General features: G+C 59.9%; 2 protein-coding genes across 2 annotated transcripts in view; both read right to left on the bottom strand.

Annotated features, from left to right (window-relative positions):
* The window catches only part of PFDN1 (prefoldin subunit 1), a 32198-nt gene extending 31844 nt beyond the window's left edge, over positions 1-354 (bottom strand). The window contains exon 1 of the mRNA XM_027888610.1: positions 293-354. Coding sequence (XP_027744411.1) covers positions 293-325 — 33 coding nt within the window. The 5' untranslated portion in view covers positions 326-354. The remainder of the gene's footprint in view (positions 1-292) is intronic.
* A 2644-nt stretch (positions 355-2998) lies between these two features.
* Positions 2999-9784, bottom strand: HBEGF (heparin binding EGF like growth factor). Its single transcript, XM_027888647.1, has 6 exons — positions 9677-9784; positions 9250-9441; positions 6806-6983; positions 4840-4995; positions 4636-4728; positions 2999-3467 (listed from the first exon to the last, which is right to left on the bottom strand). Exons 1-5 carry the CDS (start codon positions 9717-9719, stop codon positions 4656-4658), a joined length of 642 nt encoding a protein of 213 aa, XP_027744448.1. The 5' UTR covers positions 9720-9784; the 3' UTR covers positions 2999-3467; positions 4636-4655.
* Between the last annotated feature and the right edge of the window lie 2306 nt (positions 9785-12090).

The following is a 12090-nucleotide window of genomic DNA, read 5'->3' as shown; positions in this document are numbered from 1 at the left end:
CGGGTCGGGTTGTGACATGGGGAACACGGGGGAAACACACGCACGGGGAGTGGACACACGGTGGGGACACACACGGGTGAGGGGAGACACAGGGGGTGGGCGGAACCCGGGGGAGGGGGACACGAGGGACGCGCACACACACGGGTGGGAACACACGCGGGCGCGGATACACGGACAGGGGGGAACGGGGGACGCCCACACGGGCGAAGGATACGGGCGGGAGAGCACACAAGCGAGGGAACACACGGTGGGAGGCTCGAGAGGGGCACACACAGGGGCGGGGGTCTCGCACCTTCTTCAGCTCCAGGTCCACGGGCGCCGCCATCTTGTCCCCGCACGGCGCATGCGCGGCGCGAGGGGCGGGGCCGGCGGCTCCTGAGGGACCGGCCGGGGCTGCCCCGGGGGGTAAAACCATCCGTGCCGTGGAAAAGACCTTAAAGACCTTAGAGACCTTAAAGACCATCTAGTCCCGTCGCCCCGCCGTGAGCAGGGACACCTTCCACCACACTGGGTTGCTCCAAACCCGCTCCAAGCCTTGGACGCTTGCAGGGGTGGGGTAGCCACAGCTTCCCTGGTCAACCTGTGACAGGGCCTCACCACCCTCAGGATAAACAATTTATTCTGTGTATTTAACCTGAATCTCCCCTTTTTCGGTCTGTACCTGTTACTTCTTGTCCTGTCACGACAGTTGCTGACAAAGAGTCCCTTCACCGACTTCCCCGTAGACCCCCTCAGATCCCGGAAGGTGCTGTGAGGTCTCCACTCAGCCTTCCCTCCTCCAGGCTGAATAGCCACAGTTTTCTCAGCCTGTCCTCATAGGGGAGGTGTCCCAACCCCCTTATCAATGTCCAGAGCGGCCTTCTCTGGACTTGCTCCAACAGTCCCATGTCCCTCTTACTTTGGGCACACCAGAACTGTACATAGCAGAAGGGGGGGATCCCCTCTTTCGACTCGCTGGCCACATTCCTTGGGACGCAGCCCAGGATCCCACTGGCTTTCTGGGCTGTGAGTGCTCACTGCTGGTTCATGTCGAGCTTTTCATCAACCGTCACCCCCAAGTCCTTCTCCACAGGGCTGCTCTCCATCCCTTCTCCTCCCAGCCTGTTGCTGTGCCTGGGTTTGTCATGACCCAGGTGTAGGACATTACATTTACCTTTCGTTGAACTTCATGAGGTTCACATGGTCCCACCTCTCCAGCCTGTCCAGATCCCTCTGGATCCATCCTTTCCCTCCAGCAGGTGACTGCACCACACAGCTCAGTGTCATCAGCAGACTTGCTGAGGGTGCCCTTAATCCACTGTCTGTGTCTCAGACAAAGATGCTGGACAGCAAGAGGAACAAAGGGCAGCATCTCTAGGACTGCCAGTCTTTCTTAACCCAGTGGGGCACAGGGAGCCAGCCCACTGATCCAGACAGCTTCCCTACATCTCCCTGCATCTCCAAAGCATGTTTGCCACCTCTTGGCCTGTTAAATCCCCACCTGTGGGCAGCCCAGCCTGCACAGGGGCTGAACATGTCCCTGTGGGGCAGGAGGAGGGCAGAGAGCAGCTGGGCTCTGGGCAAAAGTTCCAACTATCTGCTGAGATGCCTTCCAGCAGAGCTGGCATTCCTGCCAGGATGCTGTGGAGCCCCAGGCAAGTGGAGCTGTCCACGGGGAAAGGGAAAAAGCTGCAGGGCTACAGCAGCTCCAGGAAGGTGAGAAGCAGCAGCAGCACAGTGAGGCAGGAACGCAGCCCCGGGGCAGAAGGACCTTCTGCACAGCAGCCAAGGGCATTATTTGCTTAATAAACTTCCAAAAAGACCAAAGTTTGGAGTCTCTGGTCAAACTGGCACGGCCACAGCACAGAGAGTCACATCTGCACAGTCAGTAACTTGTTTCCCTGGCTCTGGGACTGGGTTGCTGCAGCTGCGGAGGCTTTAACTCTCCAGACTGTAACACTGTGGTGACTCCCCCTTGGTGTCACAGCTGTGTCCTTCAACCTCATCACAACAAGCACTGGAAAGCTCAACTATTGCTGTGTTCCCCCTTCCCATAGACCAGGCTTTGCCACCACAAAAAAACAGCTGCACAGAAAGGATGAGCATACACACCTTCTAAGCACCCTTTATGCTCACTGGGGGAGGGGTTGTTTCATACTTTGTCAAAGCTCAAGTTCAGGTAAATTAGTCCAAAAAGCTCACTGCTTGGCTTTAGTGCACACTGCAGGAGAGATGGAAAGCAGCAGCTCAGCTCTCCCCTTTGCTGACTAGAGTTTCATACCTGCAGGGGCTGCCTCTAAGCTCTCTACCAGAACCACCATCTCTCCCTAATCTCAGCTCCCCCCAAGGAAGAGAAGAAGTGGGTTTGGGGGTTACTTTTACTGCAAAGCCATGAATCACTCCTGAGCCATCATCTGAAGTGATGCTTTGTACATGGAATGACTCCAGCCCCAGGAGCCTGCAGTGGCCCCAGGAACAGCTGGAATCCCCTAGAGGGAAGGTGTGAGTCCACCTCTGGCTTCTTCTTTGCCAAATTGTAGAATTATTTGTTGGAAGGGACTGCTAAGATCATCCAGTCCACCTTTCACTAGACCACGTTGCTCCCAGTCCCATCCAGCTTAGCCTTGAACAGTTCCAAGGGTAGGGCAGCCACAGCTTCTCTGGGCAACTTGTGCTGGCTTAAAACCAGGAACCAATCCCATTTGAATGGATCAGCAGCCAGAGTGGCTTCACTCACACTGGAAGCAGCTTTGCTTGGTGAGCAGACACACAAACATCACACCCTTCCCAGGGCATCAGCTGGTAAAGATGAAGCAAATCTCAAAAACAAAACTCAACTGGCTGCAGAGGATGGATCCTGCCCCCAGCTCCTCAGAGCACACTGCTCCCCAGGGACGGCACCAGCTGATCCATCAGCCCACCCTGCACACTCTCTGCTGCTGTTGACAGTACCCCATCAGCAAGGCCTTCAGAATCCTGAATCCTTTCCACCTCCATCACTAAATTAACAACCCAAGCATTTGTTACAAAGTGTTATTTATTAGAACATTACATTGCACTTAAAAAATAAGGGAGGTCTGACCCCTGTCATCTTGAACCTACACGAAGGACGCAGGGCCAGACCAACAATAAATATAAATACTATGTACAGTTTATCTAAAATAAATATATAATTTAAAATGAAAAATATCTTGTTAAATAGCTGTTACCCACCCCCCCCCTCCCCTCCCTCCTGCGGCGAAGGAAGCCCCGAGCCCGGCGGCGTCTCCTCCCTTTCACAGTTTGTTCCTCGGCACGGGCAGCCGGTCCCTCCCGCCCCCGAGCCCGCCCCGTCCCCGGAGGTGGCCACGAAGCTCCTGCAGTGCCGCCGCTGCCCGAGCGGCCCCGCCGCGGGTGCCGTCCTGGTGCTCCAGCGAGCCCCCGACGTGCCGCAGCCCCGCTGGTCTCGCCTCTTCCAGGAGGTAGAAGTGCGTTGTTAGTGCCGACCCCTGCAAGAGAGAGGCGGGAGAGCTCACAACGCTGTCCTGGGGGCTGCTCTGCCCACAGAGCACGGGGGGGGGAGGGGGTAAAGGTGCTGAGTCCCACCCAGCCTGGCAGGAGAGCCCTCGCACCCACCCAAGCCCCAGCTGCCACTCACTGCCTCTCGGGCTGTGCCCAGGAGGATGGGAGACCTCCCAGGAGGATGCTCAGGAGGGGTGGGTAAACATCCCACCCTGTACCCACCGTGCTTCCCTTCCAGGGACCACGGTGCTTTTCCCCCTGGGCACGTCCACCCCAGTAACCCCGAGGGCAAACGGGACAGTGAGCAAAGCCCTGTCCTGAGTCTCCTTCCCAAAAATTCAGCTGCCATGAAGAGCTCAAAATCCCCCTCCCAGCACCGTGACGAACATGACAGAAATTCTCCGAAGGCATTACTTCATCTTTACAAAGAACAATGACTTTTCTTTTCTTTTTTTTTTTTTTTAAGAAGACAAGGAGCTGTGATATGCATGGCCACATCTAACATCAGGCTTTGGATCAGACTAGAGGAAGTTTGACAGCTTTTCAGCACCCTGCCCTGCAGCCACCCCTGGGGTAGAGCACCCCCCTCACTCACCACCCAGCCAGCCAGAAGAACATGGCATAGGCTGGCAGCAAGATCCCCCTGTGCCCAGCTGCAAGAGCATTACTTGCTCTGCTGAAAGTAATAAGCAGAGTGGGAGTGAAAAGGAAAGGGGTTTTTTACACATATGTATAAATAGAAGCAATATCTAAGGAGGGGAAGTGACTCAGAGGGTCAGAGAGGGAGCAGAACAAGTGGGAAAAAAAAAAACAAAAACAAAACAGAAGCAGCTTCCTCACTGCCTAACATCCCCAAAGCATGGAGCACTGGGGCAGAGCAGGGGCTTGGAGCTAGAAAGGAGGAGGCGGGAGGAATGAAGGAATCAGAGAACAGGGACTTGGGCAGGAAGGCAAGGGAAGAAAGTTGGAGCCCCCACAGGGCTGTCCAAGCTCTCTGGCCAAATCCAGCCAGCTGCTTCTCCAGGCTTAGGCTGCCTTCAACGTTTTTGCCTGGCTCTGGCACGGGATCCACACAGCAGTCCCAGCCAGTGTGAACAGCAGAGCCCCAGATGTCCACCAGCCCCACTGCTGCCCCGTGCCCAGCCAGGGGCTCACCTCGCCAGCACCCGGCATCCTCAGTGATTCACAGTGATGCCCAGCTTGATTTTCTCTTCGTTTTCTACATCGTAGCCACCCCTCTTGTGACACCTGCGAGGCCAAGCAAAGGGATGCTCAGGGCAAGAGGTCCCTGCCACCCTCCTCTTGCACGTGATCTCCCCAGGGACACAGATTCCGAGAGTTCAGCCCCGTCCCACTCACCTGAGCATCAGCAGGGCTGCGATGATGACGAGACACAGGGAGGACAGGACGACAGCAACCACGGCCAGAGCTGTGGTGTGGTCGTACACGTTGGGCGGGTGCTCCACCGGCAGCAGGAGGCCGTGGCAGCGCTCTCCGTGATACCCTGGCTGGCATCTGGGCGAGAAGGAAAGTCATAAAGGTTGGTGGTGAGCAAGCACAGGAGGTCACTGTGTCCCCCACACCCCTTGGAAAGCAGTATCTCTTCCTGGTACTGGTAAATTAAGTTTCTCCTGCACCAAGTAAAGACCCCTAGAAAGGTTGAGCTCTCAACCAGCAGGGTCTGTCTCCTGCCAGTCACCCCCAGGTAGAGCCAGGCTGCCCAGACCACCTCTGGAAGTAGGAAGGGAGCAGCGTGGCAGCTGCTCCAGCACTTCCCATGGAGCAGGATGTCCCTGCACACCCTGACAGCCGAGAGGTGCCCCGTCCCTGCAGACTCGAGAGGTTACTCATGTAACAGAAATAACGCTCCCCACAGGGCTGTGAGGCTTCCAGCCCTTCCCAAGCCACAGCCCACTGATGTGACCAGATATATATATCCCTCTATATCCAGCACCACTGACCCTCGGGCTGATGTCCAAGCCGGGTTTAGCCCAGCCCTCCTCCCAAGCTCATAATGGCACATGCCAGTGTTACCTCCCAGGCACAGCAGCAAGGCTGGACACAAGTCAGAGGTGCAGGACTCAGCCCAGCAGCATCCTCACTCCACCCCAATCCCCAGGGACCAGGCCAAGGCAGCAGCACTCCAAGAGTCCCTGTGACACAGGCAGCCAGCCACCCAGAGCAGCCACAAGTTAGTGACACCAGTCAACACGAGGCCTCTTTAGGAACAGTTGGGCACTGGTTCTAAAAACCATGATGGCTCCGGGAGATGTCACCCAGGGACAGGCCACTAGGCTGCAGAGCGCAGCCAACCCCCAAATCCCTCCTGCTTGCCCGTGTCCCAGGGATCTTGGCTGTCCCAGTCCCAGGCAGGGGTTCTGCACCCCACATTCTGCTGGGCCACCAACACAAACTGAGTTGGCAGAGATCTCCCTTCACTGGCAGTCCCAAGTCCCCCATGCAAGGACTCAACTTCATGGCAGCTTCCACAAAGAGAAACTAGGGGGCCAGAGGAGCTATGCAGAGCTTGATCCCTGCGGATTGCAGGGCATGAGATCCTGTGGGCACCGTAAGCCAGCGAGCTATTATCTTCCCTGGGCTCAGGGCTGGTGGCTCAGAGGATTGATAGTGAAGAACAAAGCCTCTTACATATCTGCCAGCTCAACTCCTGCCCACGTAAGCGGGGATCAAATGTGCACCCCTGGGTATTTCCCATGGTGGCAAGTCCTGTATCAAGGTGTCCCAGCAGCAGGCAAATGCTTTCCCCTCTGCTTGCCTCGTCTAGTCCCTTCTCTCTATCTGTACCCCAGTGGCATGGGCCAGTGGGGGGACACAGCCCTGTCCTTCATCAGGCCAAGGGACAGCTTGGGCATGGCTTTGGCAGGCTGTCCCCAAAGGTGCTGCCTCCAGTGCTCCTCACTGGTGCTACAGCAGCTCATCCTGCCTGCCCCGGTGCACCTCAACAGCCACTGGAGCCCTCGAAAACCAGAGTCTCGCAAACCAGAGCTGCAGAAGCCCTCAGCTGCCAGACCCCAGCCCTGCACCCCATTCTGCAGCCCTCAGCACCACGGGTCTCTCTCTGCACAGCAGCTCAGCCAGAGCTCGCCGTGCCAGCAGGGAATGCTGGATCCAGGGCCACGACAGGCTTTGGTGGGGCATGGACACTGCCCAAGAAGCACAAGGGAGAGGCCAAGTCATGGCTGTCCCCGCACAGACAGAGAACATGCACTAAAAATATCCTGTCCATTTTTCCTCTGGCCAGCCCAGAGAATTGAAGGAACCGTGACTAAGGCTCCCCCGGCACAGGCACACGCCAGCAACTCACATGCAGGAGGGAGCTCCCAGCTCTCGGATGTACTTGCACTCGCCGTGGATACAGAAATCCTTGTACTTCCGCAGGCACGGGTCTCTCTTCTTCCCCAGGCCTTTGCCTTTTCTCCTTTTATTGCCGTTCCCTTTCTTCTTGGGAGTAACCAGGCCTTGAGGCTTCGACAGGAAGGCAACTGGAAAACAATTTGGGAAGGAGAGAAGGGCAGTCAGACCAGCTCCACGTGCCAGCCGGAGGGAAGGCAGAGCCACATCCCGGGACTGCTGCAATTGCTCAGCCCTGGCTCCCACTGCCCTTTGTGCCGGGAACTGCCCCCGAGCCCGGGGGAGAAGGGGAAAAAAAGGCATTTTTTTCAGCTCCACACAAATATCATGGCCTTTCTGATTCATAAGAACAATTCTCAAGGAAAGAAAGGAGTCGGGCAGGGGGAACAGAGCTTTATACATCTCAAATGCTGCTATTATATGCACCAGTTTCCACTGAACACAGAACGTTGCTAATTGCCCCTTTATCTGGCCTTTATTTCCCTGATGAGTGCAGGCTTTTCTAAGACCCTATTCATGGCTGTAATGGACTCTCCTTTCCGTGGGCACAAGGATGCTTTGCTCACCCCAAGGCGGGATTAAAAGAGCAAGTCTGGCTTCAGTTTTGGTTTTGCAGAGCCAAAGAGGTGGGCAGGGAAGCGTTCCCATGAATTACAACGGTATGTTTTAATTGTGGTGCAGTGACCAGTGGTTTTTGGTGCCAGGCCAGCTCCCTGCTGGGTTGGTGGGAACTAGAGCACCAAGCTCCTTGCTCAGGCACAGCCTAACACTAGCAACAGTAATGGAATGGTTTTTAAGATGTGCAGGTGCCCAAAAAAATCAGCTCCCAGCCTGATCTCAGAAGGCGCTGAGATGCTAGAGAGCACTCCCTGCTCCAAGGGGGATTTTTTTAGCTCCTCCCAAACCACAGCGCTGGATATCTCCGGTGAGCCCAGGAAATGTGCACTAAGCCCCAAGCTGCTCGGGGAGGAGAGGGCAGCAGAGTCCAACCTGACAAGTTGTAACCTGCCCAGTTCCTTCTCAGCCACTTCCTGGCTCCTGACGGAACCAGGGCCTCCCATGCTGGCACACACTGGTTGCACACCTAGCGAAGTTATTTCAACATCCTTCACCCTGTGCCTGGAGAAAACCGATACTCCAGGAAACTGCGGCTTGGAAAAAGCCCCAGATGAGGCTGTTCCTTCCCCGGCCCTGAGGGTTATCTCCCGGCCACAGCCAGCAGACACACAGTGCTGCTGACCCCCCCCTCCCAGCCACCCCCACTGCCACTCCCCCTCCCGGGGCTCCTTGGACAGCCAGAGAAGGTTGGGAAGTTCCTACCGATAGGAAAAGCTGTCCGACCAATGCAGGCAGGGGGTGCTGCCCCCCTCCTCCTGCTCAGGCACCCCGGGGAAGGTGCCTTCACACAAAGGGCTGATCTCTCTGACCGTACCTCAGCTCAAGGCATCGAGACAGTCATCTAGACAGTCACCAAACCCTCCCGTTCCTCCCAGCCTGCCCCTCAGCCGAGGGTCAGCCCAGGCCTGCCAGATCGCTTGCCCTAGGACACATCCCCTCCTCTTGGGGGTACAGAGGAGCAGGCTGGAGCATCTCCCAGCGGGAGGGCACCTGCCTTTCCCAGAGGGCTACATCCCCTCGGCATAAGCGGCTCAGCCCAGGTTTTTTTGTCACAGTCCGCTGGCACAGCCAGAAAGCAAAGAAAAACACGGGAAAACATGAGGGTGAGCCGTACGGGGCAGAGCACACTCCTGGTGCCAGGTATTGCCCTCGGCGAGCCGCGTGTGCCAGGCACAGGTACAGCTCCGTGTCAGCCCCCCCAGCCCGCGATGGGCCCCGTCCCAGCCCCATGAGAGTCCCCGGGACACTCTCCAGTGCCAGCCCGGGTGGGAGGAGCCCCGCGTGGGTGCCCAGGAGCCCCACAAAGTGGCAGTGCCCCCACCGCCCCCGTGCCGGCTGACGAGCCCTGCCGCGGAATGAGGAGCAGCCGCCCGTGGGCGGCGGTGAGTCACGGCGGGAGGGCAGCGCGGGTCCCCGAGCACGGCCCCCCCGGGGGGCTCTGCCTGCACCGACCAGCGAGCTGGGACCCTGGACCCCTGGGACCCGGACAGCCTCTGGCACAAGCGCCGCTGCTCTGTGCTGGCGCCCCATGCGCTGGCCCGACTCGGGGCTGCTCCCGCGGGCACTCGGTACCCGGGAACTCCCCCCTCGCAGCGCCTTCCGAAGCGGAGCCGGAGCTGCAGCCGGGGCACCCGCGGCTGAGCTGAGATGAGCCGTGCCGAGCACAGCCCGGCGCCTGCGAGCCCTCCGGCTACAACCGCCCCCAGCTCAGCCCGCCCCAGAATTCCATCCTCATCCCGGCACCCCATCCCGCCCCGGGACCCTTCGTCCCGTCCCTACCTCTCGGCAGGTCGCTGAAGTCGTCCCCCGAGGCCGCTCCGCCGCCCTCCTTCTCCGGGCTGCTGCCGAGCAGCGGGGCCGTGGCCGGGACCGGCACTCCCCCTCCTCCTCCTCCTCCTCCGCCGCCGCCCTTGTGCAGCACCTCGTTGTGCAGCTCGTCCCGGCGCAGCCCGCCCGCCGCCGCCGAGCACACTGCGGGGACAGCGGTCAGAGGGGAGGGCTCACTCACACTGCCCTGCCTGGGACACCCCCTCCTCCCCACGCGCGACCTGGACCGATATTCCCGCCTGCTCACAGCCAGGGACCCTCCGCCCGGGACCGCAGCCTCGCCCGGGACCGCGTTGCCCAGGACCATTCCCCGACACGTGTCCGGGACCCTCCGGCACTGGGATCCGTTGCCCAGGACCGTGCCCACGCGTGCCCGTACCTGCCGCCAGCAGCGCGTGGATCAGCACCGCCCGCCCGTCCATGACCCGCGGGCACACTCGTCCAGCCCCTGTCCCGCTCCGCTCGGCCCCGCTCCGGTGCCCGCTCTCCAGCAGCGCGGCCCCGAGCAGGGTAGAAGGCGGTTGCCGGTGGGGCGGGGCAGGGAGGGGCTGCCCGGCCGCTCCGCCCCCGGGAAGGGCTTCCCCGCCGCCCCCGAGGGGAGGGTCCCGCTGGCCACGGACGGGAACAGGGCCAGGGCTCGGTGGGGTCTCCTCGCTCCCGGAGAGCCCAGGTCCTGCCCCGATGCTGGGGGGCAGTGGGAGCCTGGGGGGCGCAGGGTCCCTGCAGGGCTCAGAGGGCAGCCGAGGGACATGGCCTTTCCAGACATTTTCTGTGACTAGAAAGGGTGGCCTCAGGCAGGGGCAGAGCAGAGGGGTCCCGGTGTGCCCCGTGGCCCCAAGCCCCGGCTGACGGGACGGGTGCCTGGGATGGGCCGGGGATGCCGGGGGAGCGAGTGCACCTGGCAGGAGGAACATCAGGTGAGAGGTAGGACCTCAGGGGTAAGGGCTGCACCTCCTCCTGGCCCTGATAGGGGACAGAGTGCCATCCATGCCCCATCCTGCACACGGAAGGTGGTGGCAGCCAGAGGTGCCAACAGAGACCCTTTCAGTCCCCAAGGCCACCTTTGTGCCCCTATAGAGCCCCTGTGACTGATGGAGTCACAGCCTCATCCCACAATCCCCTCCTAGCCTGCCACTGTCCTTATCCCCATCCCAGCCCTCTGTGCATTGGCAGTGCCAGCACTTCCCTGTCCCCTTCACTGCTGGCAACCATGTGTTGTGTTTGGCCCAATCCTCAGCCCAGGTGACAGCCCAAAGAACATCAATGACACCAGTGCTGGGCAAATGCAGGGTCCTGCCCCGGCTCCTGTTGAGGCCAGCCATGGCCCCTGGCTGGTTCCTCGAGGTCCCAAGCCCCCAGCCCACAGCTGGTTTGGGCTCGGCAAGGCATGAGCAAAATATTCCTGCCATTGTTGTTGGCGTCTCCAAGGAATACCACCGGATCTGGCACCCCCCCGCTCACGCCCTCCTCTTCTTGCTCAGACTTGACTTTTGCAATTGTTTGCTGGATGTTTTTCCTTCCGCCTCCTCCGGCCATCAGCAGCCCAAAGCCTTTGGCAGCAGAGCGAGGGGGTGGCCTGGGTGAGGGGCTGTGTCCCTGGGCAGCCCTGCACCCTGGATCCTGGTCCCTGCATGGAGATGGGATTTTTGCCCGTGCCAGTCCCCCGTCACATCCCCAGGGCCAGGCCAGGCGTGCATGGGTGGCGTGTGCAGGCAGCATTTGCCAGCTGACCTGGCACCTCCGGAGAGGGAGGCACCGGCTCACGTCAGCAGCCAGAGAGGCTGTTGGCACAGAGGGCTGGCAGCGGGCAAGGGTGGGGGGTGCGTGCAGGCTGCCAATCCTGCCTGCCTTCTGCTGCCTTCTGCCTCTGCCCCCTGCCTCTGCCTCCTGCAGCCTTCCACAGCCTCCAGTCCCCTGCCCACCTCCTGTAGCCCCTCACAGCCTCCCTGCCTGCACCTGCTGCCAGTCATGCCCCTTCTCATGCCAGGGGGCCACGCTGGGGCAGCCCCCACAGGACGGGGGGGCTAACACCTGGGAAGGTTTGGGTGCCTCATGGTATCCCTAATTGATCAACCATGTGTCCTGCTGCCAGAGGTCTCCCTGTGCCCCCCACCCCGGCCAAGGGCACCACTCCACACACCATGGCACCTGCTGGTATCACGGAGCAAACAGCCTGGTGGGCACCCAGGGCCTGATCCTTGGCCTCAGCTCCTGTAAGGCAGGTACCAGAATCCCAAGGACCCACATTCCCACCCTCTGCACTCTCCCAAAATGTGACACTGCTGGGGTGGTACCTGGCCCTTCTCCAGCTGCTCCTGGGCCAGATCCTGCCAGGGCCAGCAGGCTCCAGCACAGCCTGCCCATGCCAGTGCTGCGGGTGTTTGTGGTCCTGTTTGTGGTCCTGCCACTGTGTTTGCACTACACACAGCCCCTTGGTTTGTTTGCAGAGGGCCGAGGGGGCTGTCACGGTGATGGTGGCCCTGCCATCTCCCCATCCCTGGCAGGGTGCTGCAGCTGTGACCACATCTTTTCCCTTCCATCTGCTCCCCTGCCACAGCCCACACAGATGCCCTCGGCACAGGCAGCAGCCCTGACACCCTCCTGGCCCTTGTCATCACACCCTCATTCCCCTGCTCTGGATTTGATCAGCGGTGCCAGATCCCTCCCCAGCACATGTCCCCACATCCACTTTCCTACAGAAGAGCTGCCATGGCCCCAGCACCCTGGCACGGCCACTGATGCTGCCACCAGCTCTTCAGGGCTGGCCCTGCCATCACTTCACCAGTGCTTTGC

This window comes from Empidonax traillii, unplaced genomic scaffold (assembly GCF_003031625.1).
Source record: "Empidonax traillii isolate 1590-97213 ecotype Southwest subspecies unplaced genomic scaffold, ASM303162v1 scaffold242:size1152717, whole genome shotgun sequence".
Lineage (NCBI taxonomy): Eukaryota > Metazoa > Chordata > Aves > Passeriformes > Tyrannidae > Empidonax > Empidonax traillii.
Note: the sequence above shows the minus strand (reverse complement) of the source record. Positions and strands in the feature narration are given on the sequence as shown.